This window comes from Microtus pennsylvanicus, chromosome 15, assembly GCF_037038515.1.
Source record: "Microtus pennsylvanicus isolate mMicPen1 chromosome 15, mMicPen1.hap1, whole genome shotgun sequence".
NCBI classification, from domain to species: Eukaryota; Metazoa; Chordata; class Mammalia; order Rodentia; family Cricetidae; genus Microtus; species Microtus pennsylvanicus.
Genome location: NC_134593.1, coordinates 67,559,731 through 67,587,498, shown reverse-complemented (window position 1 = coordinate 67,587,498; position 27,768 = coordinate 67,559,731). Strand labels below are relative to the sequence as shown.

The window sequence follows — 27,768 nt, the reverse complement described above, 5'->3', positions numbered from 1 at the left end:
TTTAACTGTTAACACACTTTCTATTTATTTTCTGGAGTAATTTCACTTCCAATTCCTTTAAATTGCAATATGAAATGCACGTTCTTTAAAGCATAAAAAGTAGTTTTAAAATCAGCGTCTCACTCTGACGTCATACCTGGAGTAGCTGGCTCTGCACAAGCGTGACCGTGTGAGTGAAGACTGTTTGAGACCATCAGACCTGAGTGTGAGCACTCGACCACACCCATTCAAGTCCGCTCTTTCACGCTGACCTCCTGGGCAAAAGTGCTGCAGTCACCTCGGAACAAGATCCTCTCTCCAGAGTTTATTGTCTGAGTACAGAACATGTGTTACCTCTGAGTCTGGCACTGCTGGAATGCAGCTGTGTAAATAGCATGCTCTGCTATCCCGTTCTGTCTCTCATGGCAAAGGCATGAAGGGACGTCACCGCATCTGGAGCCTTATTGCACTTGTCCACGTCACTTCTTGTTCTAACAAGAATCAAGTATCAGAAATGAGGGCGACTTTTGTGTCCAGATGAAATGGTCAGTGGTAGTGTTACTGAGGAGAGTGAGGAAACCTCCCAGTACAGACTGTGCGACAGGAAGAGTCTGTAGAGAATAACCATGGAGACAGACTGGCAAAGGATAACACCTATTGTAACAACCTGAAAGAAAGAAAAGGAACGGGAATGTTTCACTGTGTGCAGGAAGAGAAAAGTTACATTTAACTTACCATGCGTCCTCCTCTGCATCCTTCACCTTTGCCACGGGTGCATCTCACGAAGCCCCTCCCACAGAAAGCAGGCCACCTTCAGGCCTGGGACTGACCTTTAGTTTACTACTACAGTAGATGGAGAAGTTCCTTGTCTCCCCAGGGTGCACATGCTACAAAACTCAGGACTCGGCCATTTTAGTAACAGCAGTACGGCATCCTCCTGCCTCAGCGACAGCTCTGCTGCAGTAGGCCGCACTACTCACATCTGTAAACATCCTCCTGCCTCAGCCACAGCTCTGCTGCGGTAGGCCGCACTACTCACATCTGTAAACATCCTCCTGCCTCAGCCACAGCTCTGCTGCAGTAGGCGCACTACTCACATCTGTAAACACTAGGCAGAGCTCCTGCTGGAACGCTGATGAGGGCAGGCAGGTAATCTACTCTGTAGTCTGTTACAGCAATGACATTTTCTATTTTGGCTGTTGGCAGTACACAGTGAACAATTTTAATCATCTCTTTTTTAAAAAAGATGCATTACATATCCTCCTAATTTAATTTATAAAACGCGATTCTGAAATAGGCTAACACCCATGACAGCTACTTCTATCTAGGCTGGGTGTGGTAGCTTGTGCTTTTAATCCCAACACCCAGAAAGCAGAAACAGCAGGACCAATTCCAGCCTGAGGCCCAGGGCTATATATTCTGATCCTGTTTAAAAGCAAACAAGACCAACAAAAACACGATTTCTACCATTTTGCTTATGAACTAACTTTTAAGTTATTTTTTAATGTTTATTAACTTCTTACTTATGTACATCAGTTTTAATATTTTCTTTTGAGTTTAAAGCCTGGTCTAGAAGAGCTAGTTCCAGGACAGGAACCAAAAAAAAAAAAAAAAAAAGCTATGGAAAAACTCTGTCTCGAAAATCAAAAAAAAAAAAATAAAGAAATAAAGAACTCAAGAAACTTCTGAATGGCTAACTAGGCATCTCCTGCTTTAACACATTCTAAAGAGAGATCTGAAAACATTACCTTATCTCTTTGGTAGTCATTAAAAATGACAGCAATGCAGGCAAGCACTGGCTGGCATAGGAACCACAGGATACAGCCCTAGAAGAAATCGACAAACCAGTAAGATCTGCTGTCTTTACTTGAAATGCATCAGGTTAAAAACAAAACCAACACACATGTCATGGTAGAATACATGCAGTCTTCTCAGGGTTAGGAAACCCCACTGCAGCTGGAGGGTAGCCAGGGCTACAGACTGAGATCAGGAATCAAAAATCAAAGAACAGTTATTAATATTTAGGACCTAGAGTGGAGAGATGGCTCAGCAAATGCTTAACTACTCAGTTAAGAGCACTTGCTGCTCTTGCAGAGGACCCAGGGTTAGTCCCCAGCACCCACACAGCAGCTCACAACTGTCTGTAACTCTAGTTCCAGGGATCTGATATCTGATGTGATATATATATATATGTGTATATATATACGTGTGTGTGTGTGTGTGTGTGTGTACACACACAAGGGCAAAACACACATATTCAAAAAATAAAAATAAAATCTTAACACTCTCTCGCACGTAGGTCCTGACTGGCCTCAACTGAACTTCAGAGTAAACTTGAGATAAAATGTAGAAATAGATGCATTTTGCTATAACATTAATATTCCTTTCTCTGACCAAATTGGTAACTTTTAGAGTACTTACAACATTACATTTATAGTGTTACATATATATAATATACACTACCAATGCTGTGCTCACTGAAAAAGTGAGGCACAAATGTATAATATTTCTGCAAAAAGCCATGAAGCCATGACGTCATATGAATTCCGTAACAATACCCACGACGATTCCCAGCGATTGCTCTGATTGACAGAATGGTAGCACAGAGGAGAGGCAACAGGGTGAGCGAACACAGGAAATTCTACATTATGTTTTCCAAATGTTGTTCTCTAGTTTCTCATGAACTGTCACAATGTATCTTTTTCAAAATTAAATCTGAAACAAGTTCATAATGCTCGAGGCACTTCGAAGACTGAGGCACAGGAAAGATAGCGCCTAGTACATTACTTCTCTTAGGAAAGAGAGGGAAAGACATGTAAACTCTGGCAGAGAAATGGTGGGAGGTCCTTCTGTCTGCGTGTTGTTTTTATTGGTTAATGAATAAAGAAACTGCTTTGGCCCTATAGCAAGGCAGAATTTAGGTAGTGGGGAAAGCTAGGCTGAATGCTGAGAGAAAGAGGGGTGGACTCAGAGAGACAGATACTGGTCAGAAATTTAGCTGGTAAGCCACAGCCATGTGGCAATATACAAATTAATAGAAATAGGTTATATTAATATGTAAGAGTTGCCAATAAGAAGCTAGAGCTAATAGGCCATGCAGTGATTTATTCAATAGTTTCTGTGTGATTATTTTGGTTCTGAGCAGCTGGACAAACAGGCAGCCTCCTCCAACAAAGAAATGTAGGGCCAGTGGTATGGCTTCTAGGAGAAAGCGATGAGAACTAAGAAGAGAGAGCTCACTCTGTGCTACTAGAAAGCATCTGGATTAGATGGGCACAGAACGAATCCAGTCTGCTCTCTGGTTCTCAGGCACACGGATGCAGAGCATGGACGCAGGCGGATGGGATGGGACAGCCACGCAGTACATGCGCCAGCCTCCAGGCTGCATGCATCCTGTATGGAAGGACAGCTCCTAAGCTGGTTACAGAACACTGGAGCTCCAAGAGGGGTGCCTCAGACAGGGAACAGCTGCTAAAAACACGTTTTTCAATTCCCACAGACGAGAAGAAAACTCACTATTGAAAAGGAAAAACCAAGATGTAGGCCAATGGGCCGTTCAAAGATTACATGGAAAATACTGTTTCGGATTCTGTAAAATGGGATTGTAACCAGGTCATGCATGCGTGAAGATTAGCTGAGCGACAGAAGGCTTAGAGCAGTGCTCTGGACACGGACAGCAGAGGGACTGGACACTTGGAAGCCCTGCCTGCCCCGCGCATACTTTGGCGAATGTGATGTAGAACTCTCTCTTGAGCGTGCTCCTCTCCATGGTGATGATCTGGTAGAGTCCACAGCCCAGCGACAGTGCCAGGCAAACCCGTAAGATGATGAGCAGGACCCCAGCCAAGCTGTGGTGGGAATGTGAGCTATGGTGGCCAGTGTCTTCAAACTGCTCCCAAAGCAGCAAAACGCTCTGTGGATAACAACAACAGTTAGAGAAAAATATATACACACCTATCCACAACAAAACACGTTCTCAAGTCTTGTGAGCATCCTGCATATGTGAGAAAAACCTTCCTGAGGGACGCAAGGTTGGTCGGTCGCAAAGGCTGTCAACTACTGATCCTTTCCGGCTCTCAGGATCCTGGGCTTTCCAGCAGGTGACACATCATGAGACAAGGAAAGAATGGGAACTTCCTTCTAAACCCACCTCCTTCTACCCCAATTCTCCTATCTCAAGGCTAACTTGCCTGTTTTTTTCAGAGTCTTGATGTGTATCGCTGGCTGGTCCAAAACTCATGAAGAAGACCAAGCTGGCCTCCAACTTCCAGCAATCTCATGTCTCTGCCTCTTGAGATCTGGCAATATGGGCATGCCTCACCATGCCCAATTTAAGACCACTTTCAGATAGCTCACAACCTTTTCTAACAGAACGTGCCAAGTCCAAATTGTCAAATGCCACTCTTTCTGGCAATTTCCCTACGTAAAGGAAGATGTTTTGTTTATTTACTTAGATTTTATTTTACCATTATTATATATGTGAAGGTGCATGTGTGTGGGTTGGTCTATTGCTGTGCGGTACTGGGGCCTGGGCGCAGGTTGCTGCTGTCAGCCTGCACGCACATCTGGTGCTAGCCCGGGCACTGCCACACACCTCACTCTCCTGCTGACCTTCCCTGTCGTCTTGTTACTGGGACATAGCTTTCTTTCTGCTGTTCCGTTTATTGCTACCCATGCTCCTCTGTCCCAACTAAACACCAAGCACTTAAATTACTGTAATCTTTTTTACCATCAAATACTTTTTGGGCTTCCTATGGAAGTTCAGCTTTCAAAATGAGACATTAGTCACTTCCAAACACCTTTGGTAAATAAAAGTCAGTATTAAATCCAATTCTTGGGCAGGGCATGGTGGCTCATGCAGTCAATCCCAGCACTAGGGAGGTGCAGGCGATCCCTGTGAATTTTAGACCAGCCTGGTCTACATAATGAGGCCCAGCTCTAAACACAAATCCAGTTCCCTGGCCGTGACGGGTCATGGACAGTCCCCCATCCCCGTCCCCGTACCCCCCCACACACAGCTACTCCAGTTCCCTGGCTGTAGGGGTCTTGGGCAGCCTCCTCTCCCATCTGTACACTGCTACTCCAGTTTAACTTACTCCAGTGTAACTTATTTTGTTCTAGCAACAGCATGTTTAACTATGATTGAAGCCCGCGATTTTCAATTGGTACGTTATTTTCCTTGTATCATAGTAATGCAGTCTTTTGTCTTACTCCTACTTTTTGAGGTCAGGGTATTTTAAACAGTTGGAAATTAAATGCGGGTGAATTTTCAATACTCACAGAAATTCCCTCCTGATACTCTTATATGTTTCTCCGTTTTACTATTTTCATTCGTGTCTTCATATTCTTTACTATATTTCTAAATTGCACATGCAGACGTGTGTGTACGCACATGCACATGCACACAGACACACATTCATGTACCCTCCCACATGCTTATGTACCTCCCACGCTTCCCCCACAAACATGCATGCATGTGCAGACACGTGTGCATGCACTCACACACACAGATACACACATACTTTTATTATTCTTCTTCCCTTACCCTATTCTCTCTTTACACCAAACTATATCTATCTATTTTCTAAACTTGACTTTTACAACAAAGAAGTGTGATTATAGAACCACCATTTCCTGTCAGTTGGTTTTCCATATTTGAATTCTGTGTTTACATATTCAAGTGCTAACATGCAGTCAGTCTATTAATAACACACATATGTACTTATTACTGATAGACTGCTGGTCACACACGTATGTACTTATTACTGATAGACTGCTGGTCACACACGTATGCACTTATTACTGATAGACTGCTGGTCACACACGTATGTACTTATTACTGATAGACTGCTGGTCACACACGTATGTACTTATTACTGATAGACTGCTGGTCACACACGTATGTACTTATTACTGATAGACTGCTGGTCACACACGTATGTACTTATTACTGATAGACTGCTGGTCACACACGTATGCACTTATTACTGATAGACTGCTGGTATCACTGGCATTGGTGGCTGGTACTGCAGAGCACAGTTATGTCTAAAACAGGCTTCAGTTCTTTCAATGTCCCGGTCCAGTGCAATGGCAACCTTAATTATCAGTCAGCTACTTGTCTGTGACAATGGATTAAAATTACAAAGACATGATGATTTAAAACCTGGCTTTTAAGAGAGCTGTGATTTGAGAAATGAGAATGTACATGATTTTTTACAAGTTTGTTTATTTTTAATTTATTTCATGTATATGGGTTTTTTTTGCCTGCAGAGGTCAGAAAAGGGTGTCTGAGCCTCTGAAAGCGGCTGTGAACCATCATGTGGAAGCTGGAAATTGTCCCTGGGTCTCTGGAAGACCAGCCTCCCTACTCTTAACTGCTGAGCTACCTCTCCAGCACCAAGAAATGTGAGATTTTTTTTTAATATTTAAGAAAACAGAAAAAGTAAGAAATGTATTTTTAGTAAGCCAGTCCCTGCTGTGTATACACTAGCACCCAGGAGATTTGTGAGGGCATTTCATCATTTTGTGAGCATTCCTTAAATTCCCTGTTTCTGTCCTGCAGCGAGACATACATGGTCAGGTGTGGTTTCTGCAGGGCCAGCTCTCACCTGGGTTATGACAATGAACACGGCGATGCCTGTGGACGCAGGGGTAGAGTCCCACTGCAGTGGCCTGCTTTGAGACTTCTTCATCCTGACTATGGTCCACCCCATGCACAGGCTCAGAAGCAGGTACAGCATCTGGATTTGGGAGGCAATGTCAAAAACTGGAGAAAAATGAAAACCAAAATCAATAAAGTTTCAAATTCACAGAATCTGGCACATTTTATATTGAGATGAGAATTCCCCTTTTCAAACCACAAAAACAAGAAAATTCAGTAAGAGATATTAATATATAATAGTTCTAACACACTCAATATTTGGCATAAAATTTGTAATTAGTTATAAAAGCAGGGAAGTACTACCATTTTAAAAAGTATATACACGGCTATATTCTGCCTATATTCGTCTAACCTTCAAGCTAGTCTTCTCTTTAAAGCTTTTATTGCTGTGTACAATTCTGACAAGAGACAAAATTTAAATGTGATTTCTACAATGTAGATGATATCAGCATCCTTTCTGAGGTGCTAACGGCATTTGATGGATAAATTATAAGATGGGAGGATTTTGAAAACTGTAAAGAACAGTATAAGACTCCATAGCCATAGCATCCCTCACGTCAGAGTCCCAGACAGATGCAGAGCTTCACGAACTAGTGCCATGTGCCCCCAGGTGGCCAGCACTTGTACTGCAGGGGAAGCTACCTCTTTAAAAGGAATTCTACAAATCGCCTGCACATAGATTCACACCACACAGAAACAAACAAAATCTATAAATGCTTCCGGTTCCACACACACTTATCTTATAAATTAACAGCTGCTTGCTTACAATGAAAGCTATGGCTTTTTATCACCGTGTATCTGAATGGCTTGTGATCACAATGGAGCAATCTGCCCACCCCTACACAGCTAACACAACTGTCATGCTCTGGGAAAGAGACTTCCTGTAGAGACACAGAAGCAGGTGGGGTATAATGTTTATATTTTTGAGCTACACATCAAAAGTTTATCAACAATCGTACACATTCGATGCATCTTGACAGCTTTACTCCTGCTCTGCCATCCACACTGAAACAACTGTTTTACAGGCACTGCTGTGACACTGTCTTCTGGACATGGCACAGGCTTCCTTGTCTTCCTGGGTTCCTGGCAGCTCTGGTTACTTACAGGGAGACCTGCACAAGACTGGGCCCACTAACCTGAGAGTGATGAGAGGCCCACAGCGCCCCCAAATTCCTGGTGAAGCACAGTTAACGGCTGGTATGAGTCGGGGGCTTCCTCAGGGTACAGCTGCTTGCAAGCTGTTCAGGCTACCACAGCTTACCCGAACCAGTTCACTGGCTTGCCAACCCAGACTTGGGTGTAATTGTTTGGGTCTGTTCTTGGTGTGCTCTCTGCAGAGAACAGATGTTTGTCTCCCCAGAAAAGGTTTATGTAAGTATGCGCATATATGTATGGTAGTGAACGCTACTAACGAGTTGTCGCTACACTTGAAGGACACACCCTAATCAGGTCAATCACATTTGTCTTTCGTCACAAATGTTTACGTGTGACGTCAGTGGATTTCATTAACCATTTCACAAGCACAGTCAGTTAACCAGACAAAGTTGACTGAAGGAATTCCTATATAAGCTCCAAAACAAAACAAACACCTGGGCAATCCTTTTCATTTTCCAGCTTATGTCATACACCAGGTTACAAAGATCAATAAAATACCATAACTGGATAGAAGAACCTATGCTCATAGTTGCTGAAAATAACTACCTGTTTTATATACAAATAGATATATTTATAAAGCATTTATAAGTATATATTTGTACAATATAAATGTATACATATTTATACTTTATCACATAAGAGCTCTGCTCTCCTGAATTGAACCAGGGAACTACCCAACTCTTTTGCTGAAAGAATTGCAAACACTTAGCCACATCAGTTCACTACTGTTCCTACAAGCACTGCACAGAGCATGCTGGTGCACACTGAATCCTAGGACATGGGAGACAGGGCCAGGACTCTGAGTCTGGGGGCAGCTAGGCTACATTGTAAGCTCAAAGACAGTCACAAAGTGAACCCCACTGTCAAATACCTAGGGACAGAGTTCAGCGATAGAATGTTTGCTTCACAGGCAAAAAGTCTTAGAATTACCAGAACTGAAGGGAAAAGGAAAAGTTGGGTACCCAGTGATTTCACATCCAGAAGACTTGGACTAATATTCAGTGACCCTCAGTTTCGGAAAGAGGCTCCTGCTAAGGTCTGTGTTGTGCGCTTTGTCTCTTCAGGTGTCAGTTTCCTCAACCGCCTAAGTTATCTCTACAGTTTCGTCCTGCCATAGGATCATGACTCCATTAAATATCCAAATATGCTCAAAAGAACAGTAAGGGAGAGGCCAAGGTATAAACAGTGTTCAGAAAGGACAACACCTCATATTCCTGTCCAAGGGGAACTGTACCCATGATTTCACAAGGTAGCAAAGCTCCTGAAGTTTCTGAATCAAAATAGGTGATGAGATCAGAAGAAAAGAAAGAGTCAATTCTATGCTTCCATATTCAAAACCTGTTGCTTAGCAAAGCATTAATTTTTTAGTGTAAATGACGGTGCATGACTTGATTTCTCTTAGAAGTATTCTTTAAAATGTCATGAATAAAAAACCTTTACAATTTCCTAAAATTACTAAGCTTCTCTTATAAATAAAAGAAGATGTGAAGCCAGCTCAATTATAGGTGTGTACCATGGCCTTGCATCAGGAACAGTAAGTTTGTCAAGGAGAAAACAGAATCACCTATGGGATTGGAAACTGGGCTCTTCAGCTCGCTAGTGGAGTGACCTCCACGTGCTCATTGTGCATCTAAGCAATGCGCATCTACTTTTCACTGAGGATAAACTGAGGAAGTACATGTGAATAACAGACGTGAAGAGTTAAGCTAGACACATGACTTACTAGTAAGATCAAAGATCTGAGAGCTAAATCTACAGTCCTGTTCTAGTTCAGCTGAGTTCTGACTAACCGCAAGTAAAAAAAATACAGCAAAAATAATTATTTCACCACCACCACCACCACCATGATCATCTTACAGTGCTGGAGATCAGACCCAGGGCCTCCTTCAATGCTGGACAAGTACTCTACTACTTAGCTACCCCGCTAGCTGAAAGTAAAGTTTTTTTGTTCTCTCTCTCTCTAGAAGGAAAGAAGATGGCAAGTTTATCTTTGAAAATGTACTCAGAAGGATTCTCACCTTCTGCCAAACTTCCCATTAGAGGCAGCCCGATTCCATCTTTGGAGTACCTGAGGAATTGAAGAAGAGAGCGTTGAGAGCATTAATCTAAATTACAGATGTGAAAAATGTTCATAATCTAAGCAAGCATAATGCCTTGGACTAATTGGGACTGATTAGCTGTAATGATGAACACAGTGGTTACCTGGAGAAGTGGATGTAATTGGCTAAGGCTGAAGCCGCCTGTAACAGCAGTGCCGTTGTCAGGACCTTGAGGATCACGTGCATGGGCCCTCCTTTCTTAAGAGCCTGCCACAGTGACTGAGCATAAACGCAAGCCGTCACGAAGTACGCCAGGACAAGGAGGAAAAAGAACTCATGCAACCCTGCGAAGAGAAGAGAGGGCGTTTGCTTCAGGAACACAGGGCAGCACTAGACAGCTTTTACATCTTGTCAAGTGACCTCTAGTGCTTGTCCTGAAACCGTAGTCAAAACACTCACTTCTGTAAGGAAGAAAGACGGAAAGACCAAGCTTTAACTATAAGAAGACAACATAAAACAAGCTGATTAAAGTCAATCTGTGGAACAGCAGTCGCTCAGGATGGCGACTCACTGAAAACGCAAACTCTGTTTCGCCTGACAAAGCCAGTGTTACTTCAGTGCTCACCTAGATACAGTTTATAAGGTCAAAGTGTGCGTCTTTTCTGAGAACTTCAAAACATTTGTTGTCTCCAGTAGCTTAACAGACCTTGACTATGCTTTTCCAAGTGTGGTCCCTGATCCATCAAAATCAACACAGAACTTGTGTCGCAAATTCTTGGGTCCCAATTCTGATCTATCACCCAAAACTGAGGATGAAGCCAGGCAGCCTGGTTTGCAAAGCCCTACAGTGACTCTGATAATAACCCTGTGAAGCACAGTTTGGGAATGTTCTGTTACCTTCGATTTTCATTGGGGCAAAGCTTTAAGGCATCTACGTCCAGAGCCCTCTTCTCTGGCACTTCCGAGGAGGAAACCCTCTGGCAATCAGATCCTGAAGCAGAGCTACGACAACAAACAAATGGCCACCATTCCTGTGAGACCCTCACCCTTATTCTCAAAGGGACGAGAATTTCCTAGCAAAATATTTTAAAATTAGAAACACAGACTAGCAGCGCACCCCCCCCCCCAAGGTCACTTAGCCCAGCCAGCCAGCCACCTGGTGATAAAGAAAACAAGGAGAAAGCTGACTTAGCAGGATGGGGGGGGGGGAGCAAAAGTTCTTGCACCCGTGCCAAACAGCTTCAAAAAGCCTCTTTGTAGTTACACCTTTAAAAGCTTACCCCACAGAGGAGATACAACTCCTCTCTCTACCTCACTGCAACGAGGTGTTGGAAACAGGGATTCCGAACTAGTTCATATTATACTAATTAAACCTTGCTTATTACAGTCTGGGCCTCTCTGGTGGTCTCTCTCTGGGGGTCGTAATCTGGGCACAACAATTCCAAGTGGAAAATTAGAAGACTGGGAATTTTGTGGTTTTAAATTTAAGGGATTCATTTACAGAATTCTTTTTCAATCTAAGGGGGACTGGTCCCTAGAATTTCTCAGACATTAAAACCCATGGATCCTCAAGTCCCTTAAATAAAATGCATGGTATTTATGTATAAAAACCAATGCATACCCTGCTATACTTTAAATCACCTCTGGATTATTGTGTGACGTAAGCACTAGATAAAGAGGCATCATGTCACATTGTTTAGGGGCCACTGGAGAGAAGAAAGCTGGCGTGTTTTCAGAATAGACAAATTTTCATATGATACTGCTTATCTGTGGCTGACTGCACACGCAGAGGTCAGCTGCGCTGAGTTAAACTACAGCGCTCCCTAAGAGCAGGGCTTTCCCATTCCCCCGAACCCGGTGTGCAGTACTGGCTGCACACAGGTTGTTCTCTGCTGAGTCTGTGGACGGACTTGCATTTGTTCCCATTCCAATAAGAAGCCTGAGATTGCGCTAGCTTCCCACTTAGGTTAAACACCAAATAATGAGGAAAAAAGAAAGTACTTTTATTATTTTTTTAAAAAAAAAAATTAGAAACCTAACCAGGAGACACATCCCAGTAAAACCAGCAAACAAACTGCTTAAACTCCATCACTGTGGGGCCATCAGCAAGGGAGCCAGAGGAGCAAAAAGATCTTCTGCCACTGGGTGTCTCTCCTGCTCTACACAGATGATAGCCACACAGTGCTGAGAAGACGGCAGAAGAATCATCAACTGCTAGAAGTGGAACAGTTTTGAAAACTATTTGATCCCGAATTTCCTGAGAAACCGAAACACTGACTTCCACAGTGGTTGCACAAGATTGCATTCCCACCAGCAATGGATGAGGGTACCCCTTCCTCCACAGCCTCTCCAGCAAAGGCTATCCTTGGTGTTTTTGACTTTAGCCATTCTGACAGGTGTAAGATGATATCTCAAAGTTGTTTTGATTTGCATTTCCCTGATTGCTAAGGAAATTGAGCACGATCTTAAGTATCTTTTGGCCATTTGAACTTCTTCTGTTGAGGATTCTCTGTTCAGTTCAGTGCCCCATTTTTTAATTGGGTTAATTAGCATTTTAAAGTCTAGTTTCTTGAGTTCTCTATATATTTTGGAGATCAGACCTTTGTCTGTTGCGGGGTTGGTGAAGATCTTCTCCCAGTCAGTAGGTTGCCTTTGTGTCTTAGTGACAGTGTCCTTTGCTTTACAGAAGCTTCTCAGTTTTAGTAGGTCCCATTTATTCAATGTTGCCCTTAATGCAACATTGAATAAATGGGACCTACTAAAACGGATCAACCTACCCCTGGACCCAGCAATACCACTCTTGGGAATTTACCCAAGAGATGCTCTATCACATGTCATAAGCATTTGTTCAACTATGTTCATAGCAGTATTATTTGTAATAGCCAGAACCTGGAAACAACCTAGATGCCCTTCAATGGAAGAATGGATGAAGAAAGTATGGAATATATACACACTAGAGTACTACGCTGCGGTAAAAAAACAATGACTTCTCGAATTTTGCATGCAAATGGATGGAAATAGAAAACACTATCCTGAGTGAGGTATCCCAGACCCAAAAAGAAGAACATGGGATGTACTCACTCATAATTGGTTTCTAGCCATAAATAGGGGGCACGGAGACTACAATTGGTGAACCTAAAGAAGCTAAGTAAGAAGAACTTTCATCTGGCGATGGATGGAGATAGAGACAGAGACCCACACTGGAGCAATGGACTGAGCTCCCAAGGTCCCAATGAAGAGCAGAAGGAGTGAGAACATGAGCAAAGAAGTCGGGACCACGAGGGGTGCACCCACCCACTGAGACAGTGGAGCTGATCTACTGGGAGCTCACCAAGGCCAGCTGGACTATTACCAAAAAAGCATGGGATAAAACAGGACTCTCTGAACATGACGAACAATGACGGCTGATGAGACGCCAAGGACAATGGCACGCAGTTTTGATCCTACGCAATCTGCTGGCTTGGTGGGAGCCTAGCCAGTTTGGATGTTCACCTTCCTAGATATGGACGGAGGGGGGAGGACCTAGGACTTACCACAGGGCAGGGAACCCTGACCGCTCTTTGGACTGGAGAGGGAGGGGGAGAGGAGTGGGGGGAAGGGGAGAGGGGTGGGAGGAGGGGGAGAAGAGTGGGAGGAAGGGGAGAAGAGTGGGAGGAGGGAGAGGGAAAGGGGAGGCTGGGAGGAGGTGGAAATTTGTTTTTTTTTCTTTATTCTTCTTTTATCAATAAAAAAAATAAAACTATTTAAAACCAAAAAAAAAAAAACTATTTGAATGCTCCATTCATAGAAAGAGACTACACTTTAGAACAATGGCACCGTAATCCTTAGATTACTAGAGCACCGGAAAAAGGCAGAAAATACAGTTGCACCAACACAATAAAAGCTGTGGGCCAATAAAATTCCTTACACTAGCCCAGGTATTGATCTTAGTTTTTAGTTTTCCTTCTTTGCCTTAAAGAATTACACAAAGTGTACAAAGCACCCACTAAGTTTTTCAGCTGTAACCCTTTGTGAAGCGCCCATCCCAGGCTCAGGAGCTGCTGCGCTCTGCAGAGATCCAGCACAAGAAAACCGGGACCATTTACTGAGAAATCAAAATAACTTAAGGACAAAGGCACTTTATTCCGTGGTAAATATAGTTCCCAGAAAAGGATAAGCTTATAAAGAACAAAGAAAAACATCTGATTGGATGAATATATTAAACTAACTAAACTAAGACACTGACTCTTGTTAACTAAGTCTTCACTAAGTGAGTCTCACCTTGTCGCCCACACACCCTTTAAGGACTTACTCCAGGCTAGCAGATCAGCTCTAAGACTGTCTTCTCTGCAGCTACCAATTTACTTGTTTTGCCTCTAGCAGTCACAAGAAAGCAATTTGTGTTGTTCACCCTGGAATTAAAATCTAATTTTAAAACAGGTGGGTAACTAAGTCTTAAAAGTCAGTATACACTAAAGAAAACTCAGACGAGCACACAGCAGATGGTGAACACTTAGAAGGAAACGTGTAGATTATAAAGCAAGCCGTAAAGAAGGCTTCAAGAGACTGAGCAGGGAGACCAGATAGACGGCATCCAGCAGCCTTAGCTTCAGTGAGCAACTGGAAAGCAAAAGAGGCGAGAGAAGGGCAGTGGGGGCTCCATCCTGCCCAGCCTGCTTCCTGCCTCCGCGCCCAGCAATTCCACCACGCTTCTCAAAACCATCTGACGATTCCCAACATGCAAACTGTTGGTGCCGACACAGGGAAGATGTGTGAACCTGGTCAGACCAAAGACGTACAAAGGCGCTCTCTCGCTCTCTCTCTCTCTCTCTCTCTCTCTCTCTCTCTCTCTCTCTCTCTCTCTCTCTCCAGGCTGGTCTAAAACTCAGAGATCCACCTGTCTCTGCCTTCTGAGTCCTGGGATTAAACGTGTGCACCGCCACCTGACCTTTTTCTTAAAATACCTAGTATCTTTACTAGCTACATCACATGCGTTAAGCCCCACAGCTGCAACATTTTACTAGAGTTAAGTGGTGGTCCACTTATCTTTAGAACATGTAGGGGAAAAGGGAAAACAGAAAGGCATAAATATGTCTGCTGAAATCTAGAAAATATTGCAAATACTATGTTATTTCAATAAAAACTAGCTGTCTGCTTTAGGCAACATGCTCTCAAGAGTCTAGGTACTTCAAACAAGAGCAGAAAATACAGTTTATTATCTTTTAACGTTTTACATTTGTTTTGAGAATTTCATGAATAATATATGTTTATCATTTCCACTCCCTTCCTCCTCTAGCGCCTCCCACCTGCCCCTCTCAAATTGATGATTAATCTTTTAAAGGAGTGATTTCAGTATTCCTACCTGAAAAGTCCTATATTCCTACTTACTAGTTTATTAACTGACATCAGATTTGCCTCCGTTGGTTTTGTAAAATTAGATTTACTGCAAATCAGGGACTAATCAAAGTCTAGAAAGCATTAGCTGGACTGAAAGAAAAAAAGCAGGCTATAAAGTTTAGGGAGAATAGCACGCAGTATTAATTCTGTGTCGTTTATAGCAGGTTACTTACCTTCAACCTTTCAACTAGGGTCAATTCTCAGGAAAAAACAGAAAATCAAATTTTCTTCCGCAGAGGATATAATTAGACAAATGAACAGGTTTCTCAAAGAACTGGAGACTGTTCCCTGGAAACAAATTCTATCCTGAGTCTACACAAGAGGAAGGACCCTCGGGAGCTCTGCCACGAAGCTGACACACCTTCCACAGGATGTGGGACACAGCTCTCTGCAACAGTGGTTTGCACATGAGAAACAACTTCAGAGCTCTGATTCAACGCCTGCCCCACCACCCAAAACAAGTCTGAGTCATGGGAGAAGTGAATTTATTTTTTATTTTATTTTTTGCTTTGTTAGAGACTGGGTCTTACTACAATAGCTCTGGTTGCCCAGGAACTCACTCTGTAGGCCAGGCGTGCCTTGAACTTAGAGAGATCTGCCTGCCTTTGCCTCTCAATATTTTATTGTTTGAACACATAAACTAACAACAAAAAGGCTTCTCTAGGTATATACATCTTCTTCAGCTGTATAGCGATGGGTTAATAAGCACCAGCTTTCACTTCAGTATAGACCTCCTCACAAGAGCTTCTGTGCATTTTAGTCAAGAAAATAATAAACCGTTCAGAAAGTAAGCCAACCACAGACTGGATTTCAATAAATTAAGTTGTCAAAAGAATCCAAGGCACCTCTGGGTTCTTCCGACTATTAAATAAACAGTCTTGCTGGCTGGCTCTGCGCAGATCTCATAACTGATCACATACTGTTAGGCCATGACCTGGGTAACTTGCCCATTTTAGAATAAGCTTTTGGATACTCAATCAGTCACGAAGACAGGCAAAGGGGGCCAGCAAGCCTAGGACTGGCAAATGGATTAGAGTTATTTGTGTAAATTCTAAAGAAAAGCTAGCAGTAACCCTGGGTGCCAGAAAACCATCAGAGGTGTGGGCAAGTTCAGGGAAAGTCGGGGCAAGAATGACTCACTGGCATTTAGAGGCCCAGCACAGCAAATGGGATTGCTTTATGCTGTGGGGTTGAAGTTCAGACACCAAATTAGGGACAAGAAGCCAGGACAAGGAAAACAAGGTCTAAGAGGTTTCAGAGAGCTGCAGGTCTGGTATCTGCTGACAGGCAGCAGGGAGAGGGGCCTGTGGCCTCGCAGGGTGTTACTTCCTCATAAGCCCGGAGCAGTCCTAAAATAACTGTCAGGGAAATAATGGAGGCTTGGTTCCCCAAACCACACGAGGGCCATTAGTCCAGACACCTGCCTGCCCAACGCTATCCATGGACTTGGGTTTCACTGATGCCATCTTACAGCACTGAGAACAGCCACTGGCATTGCTGGCAAGGATTAGACATGGCAGTCTGACTACCAGTCACATCTACAGCCTACGGTGTCATCAGCCAAAGGCCTGAGTTAATCTGTCCTCACAAACTTTTCCTTTACAGAGTGCTGTTTGAAGGCATCAGTCTAAAACAGCTGGCGCCCCACTGTCACTCTAACACTTGACTGTTCTTCCTCCCACACTCCATGTGACCCCCTATTACACACTTGGATTTGTTTTCCTGATGTTGGCAAAGTTACACAGTGAACTTAATCAATTATGTCTAATGTGGCCTTACTCTTGTTCAACTGCTTTACGGCAAACAAGGACCAACAGCAGTTTCTTTATTGACTCGTGAAGGAGCGAACCCTAAACCTTTTCCTTCATGGATGGATTACAGGGATGCTTACTCCAGCATGTTAACTGACAAACCGGTCATGTAAGAGCACATTTATCATGTTCATGCCAATCATCTCTATGTGGTCAGAATCTCACTTCAGTAGGGTAAGGCACAGTGACCTAAAATCTTAATGAAGACTTGTATTGAATAAATCTGATTCCAGAAAACACCACAGACTTGACCATTATAATGTAAGAACCCAGAGAAGCAAGGTCTGAGCCTGTTCAAACCTAATGGAAGGGAGATTTCTACAAAGTAGTTTAGTTTATACCTCCATGTGGATTGTGGAGTTCATTAACATTTCTTATAAAAACAATGCCAAAATGTATAAAGAAAACTAGAAATGATACAATTCTATTATCTGTATATACAGCTACCTGTTAATATTTTATAACTTGTTTTATTTTCTGTCTTTAAAATACTAAAGCCAAGCTATATAAAATTCAGCACTCTGCTTTTTAAACTTCGGCTGCTTTTCATTTTTAATACTCTATGACAGTAAAATGAAGATACGCGTGCACAACCTCTTTTGTATTTAGGGTATATTTGTAGAATGAAGACGCGTGCACAAACCTCTCGTGTATTTAGGGTATATTTGTAAAATGAAGACGCGTGCACAACCTCTCGTGTATTTAGGGTATATTTGTAAAATGAAGACGCGTGCACAAACCTCTCCATGTATTTAGGATGGATTTGTAAAATGAAGATACGCGTGCACAAACCTCTCTGTGTATTTAGGATGGATTTGTAAAATGAAACATGCGTGCACAAACCTCTCCGTGTATTTAGGATGGATTTGTAAAATGAAGACACGCGTGCACAACCTCTCATGTATTTAGGATATATTCAAACACACATCTTACCAGATTCTCTAGCGCTGAAATGATCGAATGGATTTCCTTCGGCATCCGGGTTTAGTAACACCATTTCAAACGGGATATCCTCCACCTGGGGACTCTCCACGTCATCTCTGCAGGTATACTTGTCTGCATAAAACACATGCCACGTCTGGGGAGCCGGGAGCTGGGACACTGTCAGGTTATGTTCTGTCTGGTTCATGGTCACTTAGAGAGAAAGAAAACAGTACCTTTCAAAGCAATGCTTTCAATGTTTTATTAATAGAATTAATTTAAGTTTAAAATCTGTTTTTGGGGGTTTTTTTGCCTCAAAAATTCAAGCCCTGGTGTAATATTAGAATAAAGCATATGGACTATAAAGCATAATAAAATGATCAATTTAAGCAATGAAATCACTATGAAAGTATCAATAACATACCACAAAAGAGAAACAGTTTCACTGAAACTGAATTTTTAATAAATACTTACAAAGTTGTCAGTGGGTTAGTAACATTTAAGAGTTATATTATGCGGTGAAATACAAACTAAACAATCCTTTTAACTACGTTGTCACAGCACGCAGCCGCCGCAGTCACAGCTGTGGAAGTAACTCCCTTAGTTTAAATGTAAAATGGAAGCTTTACCTAGGGAAAAGCCTCATGTCCGAAAACGATCCTGCTAACAAGGTTTCTTCTAGTGAGAGACACAGCAACACTGGGCCAGAGGTGCGCACCAGAGTCAGACACAGCAGGACAAACCCGCGAACACTGGGCACAGAGGTCTGCACCAGAACCTGGCCTCGGCGTTGAGCAGGACAATTCTATGCCAACTTCATACAGACTAGGTATCTCAAAGGAGGGAACCTCAGCTGAGAAAATACCTCCATAAGATCTGGCTGTAAGAAAGTTTCCTAGTGATTGGTGGGGGAGGGCCCAGCCTCTGGTGTGTGGTACCATCCTTGGGTTGGTGGTCCAGAGTTCCGTAAGAAAGCAGGCTGAGGAAGCCATGAGGAGCAGTCCAGGAAGCTGCACTCCTTCATGGTCTCTGCATCAGCTCCACGCTCCAGGCTCCCGCCCTGTCTGAGCTCCTGACCTGACTTCCTCAGGGACGAACTGTGATGTAGAGACCCAGCACTAAGGCAAACTGAGACAAGTATGCACCTGAGTTCTTGTGTGGACAAGATAAAGGTAAGACCCACAGTAGATAACAGATGTGAAGACCAACTTCTGTGAACCTTCTAGACACTAAGGCAAACTGAGACAAGTATGCCACCTGAGTTCTTGTGTGGACAAGATAAAGGTAAGACCCACAGTCGATAACAGATGTGAAGACCAACTTCTGTGAACCTTCTAGAACGGTATTTATCACGTATGTAGGACTAACTACATGTCAACCCTGCCAGCCCCGCTCCAGCTTTGGTGAGACCTGTCTCCTCAGCTAGGAGGAAATTGACAGCTGGGAACCTGAATCTTTCTCAGCTACACACACACACACACACACACACACACACACACACACACACATTCATTTCAGTGTTTGGGAGGCAGAGATAGGTGGAGCTCTAAGCTCGAGACCAGCCTAGTCTACAGAGTGAGTTGCAGGAAACCCTGTCTTGAGAGAATCTTGAAAAATCTTGGCTAAGAGTTTGGTCTGTGTTAACTACTCAAAGGCGCTTCGTAAGACTTCACCATGACATCAACACATGGCTCAAATGAGGTTGCTCAAATGTGGGCTTGTCTTTACAAAACAGGGGCTGCCATCTTAGCACCTAGACTGTCTCACGATGGCATGACACAGAACTGTGACGCTGCAGTCCCACGGTGAGACGGCTTCTTTTTTAAACTGTACAGACTTACATAAATGGAGACACTGAGCTGCTTCCAAAAGGGACACTGGGTTTGGTTTCTGTCTCACTGTCTTCTGGCAGCAAGTCTCTTGGCAATGCTGTTATTGTGTCTGAGACAAAAGACTACCACATGGCAGGCATGTTCCATGAGAGTGTAATTAGTATCTCACATATTAACAAATGTGAATCACTGAAGAAGTGTTGAACGGCTGGCTAATTGTCCAATCACTATAAAAAGAAAAGAATACCGCTAACCAGAATGCATAGTGAAGCACCAATGCCTAAAATGGTTTCTACAGAATACCAAACACATGAAAGGGATCATGTGTATGAGCTATATAAGACAGCAAATTATTCTCTATGTAATATTGTATTATTCTGACAACAAACTATTTGGCATATGTTAGTTTTTAAGAGAAATTTATACTAATTTTTAGTGTCTTTAAATGTCTTGTGTGCTTACTTTTAAATAAAGCGGACAGTAGTTTCTAGTATATAAAAATGCCTGGACTGGAGGTATAACTTAGTGGCAGTTAACTTAACCTTGCACCAATACCCAACAGCTCTACAACACACACCACACACACACACACACACACACATACACACACATACACACACACACACACATACAACACACACCACACACACACACACATACACACACATACACACACAACACACACCACACACACACATACACACATACACACACATACACACACACACACACATACAACACACACCACACACACACACATACACACACATACACACACACACACATACACACACACACACATACAACACACACCACACACACACACATACACACACATACACACACATACACACACACACACACACACACACATACACACACATACACACACACACACACACACACACACACACACACACACGAGGAAAGTCTTTCCCGCTGGGGATGGAGCCATAGCTCAGTGGTTAAGAACACTGCTGCTCCTGCAGAGGCCTGGGGCTCAGTTCCCAGCATCCACCACACAGTGCTCACAGCCACCCTTAGCTCAGTTCCAGGTGCCTATTAGCAGCACTCAGCACAGAGAGTTCAGATGGATCTCATTTTCAGTGTGGACCAGAAGTAAGGCTTTACATAAGGGCAGGGCAAAAATAACAAGCTTATTACGGTTGTTATTCTGTAAAAATCACATTACTGCTCTGCACATGTACTCGTTCCATGGATTATTACGTACGTGGCCCTATTACAGTGTCATGAAATAATGAATGTGCTTTTCTCACTAAGGCTCCTCAGAAGCAATACACTGTAAATATGACCATTAGTAATTTAAACATTTAAACAGATTTTAAGGCTAGGATTTTGTTAAAAAAAATGATGAAATTACTAAAACATACACACACACATATATACACACACACACCAGCTGGTTTGTCGACTCAACACAAGTCAGAATCATCTTGAAAAAGGGAGCGAGCCTAGGTTCAGAAATTACCTCCAACAGATAGGCCTGTATGCAAGTCTGTGGGCACTTTCTTAAGTGATGGCTGAGCAGAGAGGGCCCAGCCCCCGTGTGCAAGTCTGTGGGCACTTTCTTAAGTGATGGCTGAGTAGAGAGGGCCCAGCCCCCGTGTGCAAGTCTGTGGGCACTTTCTTAAGTGATGGCTGAGTAGAGAGGGCCCAGCCCCCGTGTGCAAGTCTGTGGGCACTTTCTTAAGTGATGGCTGAGTAGAGAGGGCCCAGCCCCCGTGTGCAAGTCTGTGGGCACTTTCTTAAGTGATGGCTGAGTAGAGAGGGCCCGGCCCCCGTGTGCAAGTCTGTGGGCACTTTCTTAAGTGATGGCTGAGCAGAGAGGGCCCAGCCCCCGTGGGTGGTGCGCTCCATGAGCAGGTGCTGGGTGGCATCACATAAGAAAGCAAACTGACACTGGGGGTGGGGGGCGCAGGACTTTAATCCCAGCACTGGGGAGGCAGAGACAGGAGGACTCTGTAACTTCAAGGCCAGCCTGGTCTACAAGAGCTAGTTCCAGGACAGCTAGGACTGTTACACAGAGAAACCCTGTCCTGAAAAAAATAAATAAATAAAGAGAGAGAGAGAGAGAGAGAGAGAGAGAGAGAGAGAGAGAGAGAGCAAGCAAACTGAAGAAACCACGGGGAGCCAGCCAGCAAGCAGCACTCCTCCAGGATCCAGCTTCAGCTCCTGCCCTGCTTCAAGTCTGCCTTGCCTTCTCCTGAAGACTGACTGTTATCTGTAAGCTGAAGTAAACCCTTTCCTCCCCAAGGAACGTCTGGTCACAGAGCTAATTATAACAGAGAAGCAAATTAGGACACAACATTTTATACAAAATACATAGGTTAAAAAAATATATAAAACTATGTAATACATATGAGCATATATTCTTTAGTACTTTATTTTAGGCCTCCAAACTTAACAAAATCATATCCATTTCCTCTAAAACTGCTATTTTCTGTTATCTTTCTTTTGTTTTAACTGGTGTGTGTATGGAATGAGTTTGGTGAACTCACATGCCATAAGATTCCCTGACACAGCCGGGCGATGGTGGCGCCCGCCTTTAATCCCAGCACTTGGGAGGCAGAGGTAGGCGGATCTCTGTGAGTTCGAGACCAGCCTGGTCTACAGAGCTAGTTCCAGGACAGGCTCCAAAGCCACAGAGAAACCCTATCTCGAAAAACCAAAAAAAAAAAAAAAAAAAGATTCCCTGACACGACACTTGCGGGGTATCATGGGCTGCCAGATGTGGGTGCTGGGACTGAGCTCAGGCCCTCTGCAAAAGCAGCAAGTGCTCTTAACCACTGAGCAGTCTCTCCAGCCCCTCCTGCTAGCTTTCATTTCATAATCCCCAAAATATTCCTGTCTTAGAGAACAGGGAAGGAAATTAGATGCACGACTACAACAGAGACAGCAGATTCCACAGGACTCCAGTGCTGTATCTTCCTCCATGCTAAAAGGAGAATTCCAAGCCAGGAGGTGGTGGTGCTCGCCTTTAATCCCAGCAGAAGCAGGTGGATCTCTGAGTTTGAGGCCAGCCTGCTCTACCGAGTGAGTTCAAGGACAGCTAGGGCTATACAGAGAAACCCTGATCGAAAACTCCCCAAAAGGTAGTAATTGCAGTTGTAGCATTTCAGAGTGAGCAGGTGATGTGGGAGGTCCGTCTATATATGTGTTGCTTTTATTGGTGGATGAATAAAGCTATTTCGGCTAATGGGTTAGCAGAGTAAAGCCAGGTGGGAAATCCAAACAGAGATCTAGAGAGAGTAGGCAGAGCTGGAGAGATGCCATGCAGCTGCCCAAGAAGCAAGATGTGAGGTAACAGGCCAAGAGCCTCATGGTAAATATAAACTATAGAAAGGGGTTGATTTGTAGTTGGAGCTAGCCAGTAAAAGGTCTAAGACGTTGGTCAAACAATTATAACTGGTACTGAGTGGCTGTGACCCTGAGGGTGGAGAGAAGCCAGTCCAGAGACCAGACAGAGGAAGTCTCCATTTACGGAGGGCCTAAGCACAGTCCACTCCGCTTGCTTTATGCACAGGTATCCCCAAGTCACTCACAGTGATTTCCAGTTGTGGGTTTGCACTCTGGCGATGGAGGAAATGGTGCTTCCGTAAATGGATGTAAGACATGGTACAGTATGGACCATGTGGTGTAAGAAAACCAAGTGACAGTTCTAAAACCCAAGGCTTTAAACAACTGACAAGTTTACAGTGAAACAAGGACAAGTCTCTGTAGCGCCAGACCAAACACCAACTGGCAAACTACCCCTCTTGGTAGCCAAGCATGAGGTGCTGGGCCTTCTCCTCTCCCGCTAGCCAAACTCAAGGCTCTGAACCTGCTCCTCTCCCACCAGCCAAACTCAAGGCTCTGAACCTGCTCCTCTCCTGCTAACCAAAATATCATCAGTTATTTGTATGTGGTTACAAATTTATAGACATCTTAGTAAAGACAGACATGCACTACATTGTACTACACGACCACAGGAAAGGGGAGAAAATACATCTAATGGCCAAAGACAAAGGCCCAGTACTCACCTGTCACCTGGGCCCGGGTGAGCCTCTCACTACAGCTGTACCCAGGGCTGCTCTCCTGCAGCTTTAGCCACTCCTGGCCTTGGAACAGGTAGAGTTTAGCTTCTTTCCCAACGGCCACCGCTATGTTGTTGATTCTGACACACAGAAGGGCATGGTCACCTTGGCATGAAAACAAAAATTATCAACTAGTTCAGTCATGTAAAGAACTAAAGCAGTATTTTATTGAGTATTTTTGCATCCATGTTCGTAAGAGTGGTCTGTGATTCTCTTTCCTGGTTGAGTATCTGTGTGGTTTCGGTATCAGGGTAACTGTAGCCTTATAAAAAGATTTTGGCAATGCTCCTTCTGTTTCTATCATGTGTAACACTTTGACGAGTATAGGTATTAGCTCTTCTTGAAATATCAAAAGTAGTTGCCTGTAGAGAGATGGGAGGTTGGTAAAGAGGTGAAGCCGTGGACCTCTCAACATTGTACAGTTTCCTAGTCTTAAGTTCTTTGGTCACTGAGTTAAGTACACGGCATCAGGTTTTACCAAGTGACTCGAGAGCTCCACTAGCACTTTAAATGGTAGGAGTTCTGTCTCAGCGTAAGCTGCAGTTCTGTCTCGGTACAGCTTTACCCAGTTACACTGCAACCGACCAAAACGTGGCAAGAACTACGCATAAGAGAATCAAATGTGCATAGTATGTAAGAGAGACCAACTGTGCACAGGTTATCCCTTCCCCGATCTGTCAGGAGACCCCTGCAACAGCATGTAACACTATCCTGGGAACCCTTCCTGAATGACACCCGGGGTGTTGGGTAAACTAGATTTCATGTGTCCCTCGTGTTCACAAGGTAATGACGATCAGGGTTATGGGTATCTCTGTGGGGCATGAGCTCCCATAGTGCCTTGATGACCAGCACTGGTAGTTCTCAGAGCACCGGGAGGTAAGGGACTGCGACTATGACAGAAACACAGTGAAGCTGCTTATTCAGGGGTCTCTTCTTCCTTCACCCAGGAAGGAAATTCAGATTGTGAAAAATTGGTATTTTTTTAAGCCATATATTATAAAATCTTCAATTTTTGTGTTTTTAAAGCATCCTTTTTCACCATTAATTCTGCACATTTCCAGGACCTGACAATCTTTCCCACGGCAATGTAGCTTCTCCTTTCTATACCATTGTCTTCTTCTGAGACTCCCTAAGCAGGTACGCAGACAGCCACAGCTGCAGCTCGATCAAATAAGCCAAAGAGATGAGCTACATTAAGGGATTTACTCACTTCAAATGCAGTAGTGTCAAATTCAAAGTGCCAAGAAAACACTAAAACTAAGAGAGCAAATAAATTGGAGCAAAACTAATAGGACGAATCGCAAATTCATCAAATGAAACCGTTATTGCTTTTCCTGGGGGATATCAGGAAGTAAGAATAAAATGCAGCCCTTTCAGACAGGCTAGAGTGTATCAACCACGAAACTTTCTCGACACTTAAACGCATTTCCACCAACTGAACTCTAGGCACAGGGTAAATCTATTGCACGGTAGCACGGTAACCAAACAGGGGAGGCAATGACAGATCCCAAATCCGCTCCTAGTACGTTTCCTGCAACCGGTGTTACAAACAACCGGAAAGCTCGGGTCCTGCGCTGACATTCACTCGCCACCACAGGGCCCAAATGCACACAGTGAGGCCAAGTGCGGAGCAGGGGGCACAGCTCTGGAAAGATGCATCAGGACGGTCCCGTTTGCACCGGGGAGCGTCGGGGAAATGGAAACCGCTCTCCGGTGCATTGGGCTGCGGCCTGGTGAAGGCGCCCGGCCGCGGCGATCCAGGGGAGGCCGGGACGACGTGGCGGGAGGGAGGCGCCGCGGCCGCCGCCTACCGACCCCGGGCCTGCGGGAGACCGCGCGCCTCCAGCCCACGGCCCGCCCCGGACCTACCGTGGAACTCGAAATGGCCGATGCTCTGGCCCTGGGCGTCCCGGGCCGCGGCGCTGCTGAAGCTGCCCCGCAGGGTCTTGGCCTGGCCGCCCTGCGGCCACCAGCAGCTGCACGTAAGGGCTAGCGCCAGCAGCCGCAGGCCGCCCATGCCCGCAGCCCGCTCGCTCGCGCGCCTGGCAACCGCCTGGGGCCTGCAACCCACGTCGGCGGCGGAGAGCGGGGCGGGGCCGAGGGGGCGGGAGTCCGAGAGTGACAGCCAATGAGGCACGGGTTCGTCGCCACGAGCCGGAGACGGTAGCCAATCGTCGGCCGTGATGGGCGGGACGTGCTGGTCGGCCGGTCCCAGCGCTCCCCGGCGGTGCCGCTACTTGGCGCCAGTTTTAAATGGAGCCTCTGGGATGCTGTTTGGGGACACTGCAAACGAGCACCCTAGCAGCTCTTGCGCGCCAGGCCACTGCGCATTTGAGCGCTTGTCATCAACGTCTGAGGCTTTCCAGGAAAGAACGCACTGCTGCTGCCGGGAAAACGCGCTCGAAGTTAGAGAATGTTCTTTTGCTTTTCCTCTCCCGCGCCTAAGCCCACTTTAATGCTGCAAGCACACGTCACAGGCCCAAACTGAAAAGACTAATTTCTCTTGCCACTAAGCCGATTTTTCCTTCCATGAATTCTGGGTTCCATCCTGATGGAACTATATCATCACCCACCAGGCCGGACAGCTGAGAATTAAAGATCACGTTCATTACGCGCTTTTCTTCTGGGGATGGTATGAAACCGCAGCCACTACACTATCCAGCCATCAGTTAACTGGCTTGTGGCAACTGACCTCCTCCCCATGTTACTTCTTAGCCACACTCCACCTCTGACTTTAAAGTTATAGAATGCTAAAAGCAGAACAAAACCAAACCACCCTTCCCAGCAGCATCATTTCAAAGGGTATTCATCGCTTTTAGTCCACAACCCTCGCTCCTGAGAATATGGGTTCAAATACTTCAAATGCCCTCTCTCAATTAATGCCCATCCTTACCGCTATCCGGTCCCATAAACACTCTGAGCCTCTGTGTTGATGAGGTTTGCGAACTCCTTTGGCTGTTACTTCTTAGTTGACAGCTCCTCCTTAGCTTCGCTTTGTTTCTTTATCCCCCAACATACCTCAAGAAGCCTTTCTGACACCCTGAGTCTGAGTTGGGTTTCTTGGAAACAGAATACCTCACTCCCAGGAGGGCAGTGGTGGTGCACACCCTTAATCTCCGGAGGCAGAGGTAGGGGGATTTCTGTGAGTTCAAGGCCAGTCTGGTCTACAAGAGCTAGTTCCTGGACAGGGTCCAAAGCTACAGAAAAACCCTGTCTTGAAGCCCTCCCCCCCCCCCCACCGCCACACACACACAAAAGAAAACCTCACTCCCCTGTCAGGTCACAGAGTACTGTAAATGACTTCTGGTTCTTCTGAATTTCTCACTCTATTGTAAAGCTGCAGAAGGTCAGTGAGCATCTTGATGAAAGCAAAAGTAGGAACCAAAAATTGTTTCATGAATAAGTGTGTGCAAATTATTTCCATTCAGCAAGTTATTTTTATAGCATGCTCACAACATACCTCACCATTTAAATAACTCTCTTATCAGCATTTCCAGCACTCCTGGCTTCCCAGGGGAATAAGGGTATTAATATTTTGAGACTTTTAAAAATTATCCTAGTTCTTTTTAAATATGAGTAATTTTCATGCACCTTAGAAAAACATTCATAGTCAAGGGTACAGAGCAACATTTTAAGTTCTGACTTCATAATTCCTTGCCAATACCCTACTCCGAAAGGTAGCCTTTGTTAATAGTCTCAGGTGGATCTTTTCAGATAAGCCTCTACAAATACATGTGCTATTAAACTAAATTTGCCTAAAGACTGGCCCCCAGTATTTTGAATACTGCAGCTTAGCTTAGTAACTTCAACTAGTCAACAGGCTGCCAACTGATCAATTATGTCTGCATAGAGAAGATGAATTGTATCAGGCTTCCCTTTGAGAAGGTGCAATTAGATCTA

General features: G+C 44.4%; 1 protein-coding gene across 1 annotated transcript; it reads right to left on the bottom strand.

Annotated features, from left to right (window-relative positions):
- Positions 1–25,963, bottom strand: Gpr180 (G protein-coupled receptor 180). Its single transcript, XM_075949583.1, has 9 exons — positions 25,738–25,963; positions 23,815–23,973; positions 17,955–18,155; positions 9,998–10,178; positions 9,814–9,863; positions 6,588–6,745; positions 3,701–3,892; positions 1,728–1,805; positions 1–646 (listed from the first exon to the last, which is right to left on the bottom strand). The coding sequence occupies exons 1-9, from the start codon at positions 25,883–25,885 to the stop codon at positions 488–490; spliced, it is 1,326 nt and encodes a 441-aa protein (XP_075805698.1). The 5' UTR covers positions 25,886–25,963; the 3' UTR covers positions 1–487.
- Positions 25,964–27,768: the final 1,805 nt, after the last annotated feature.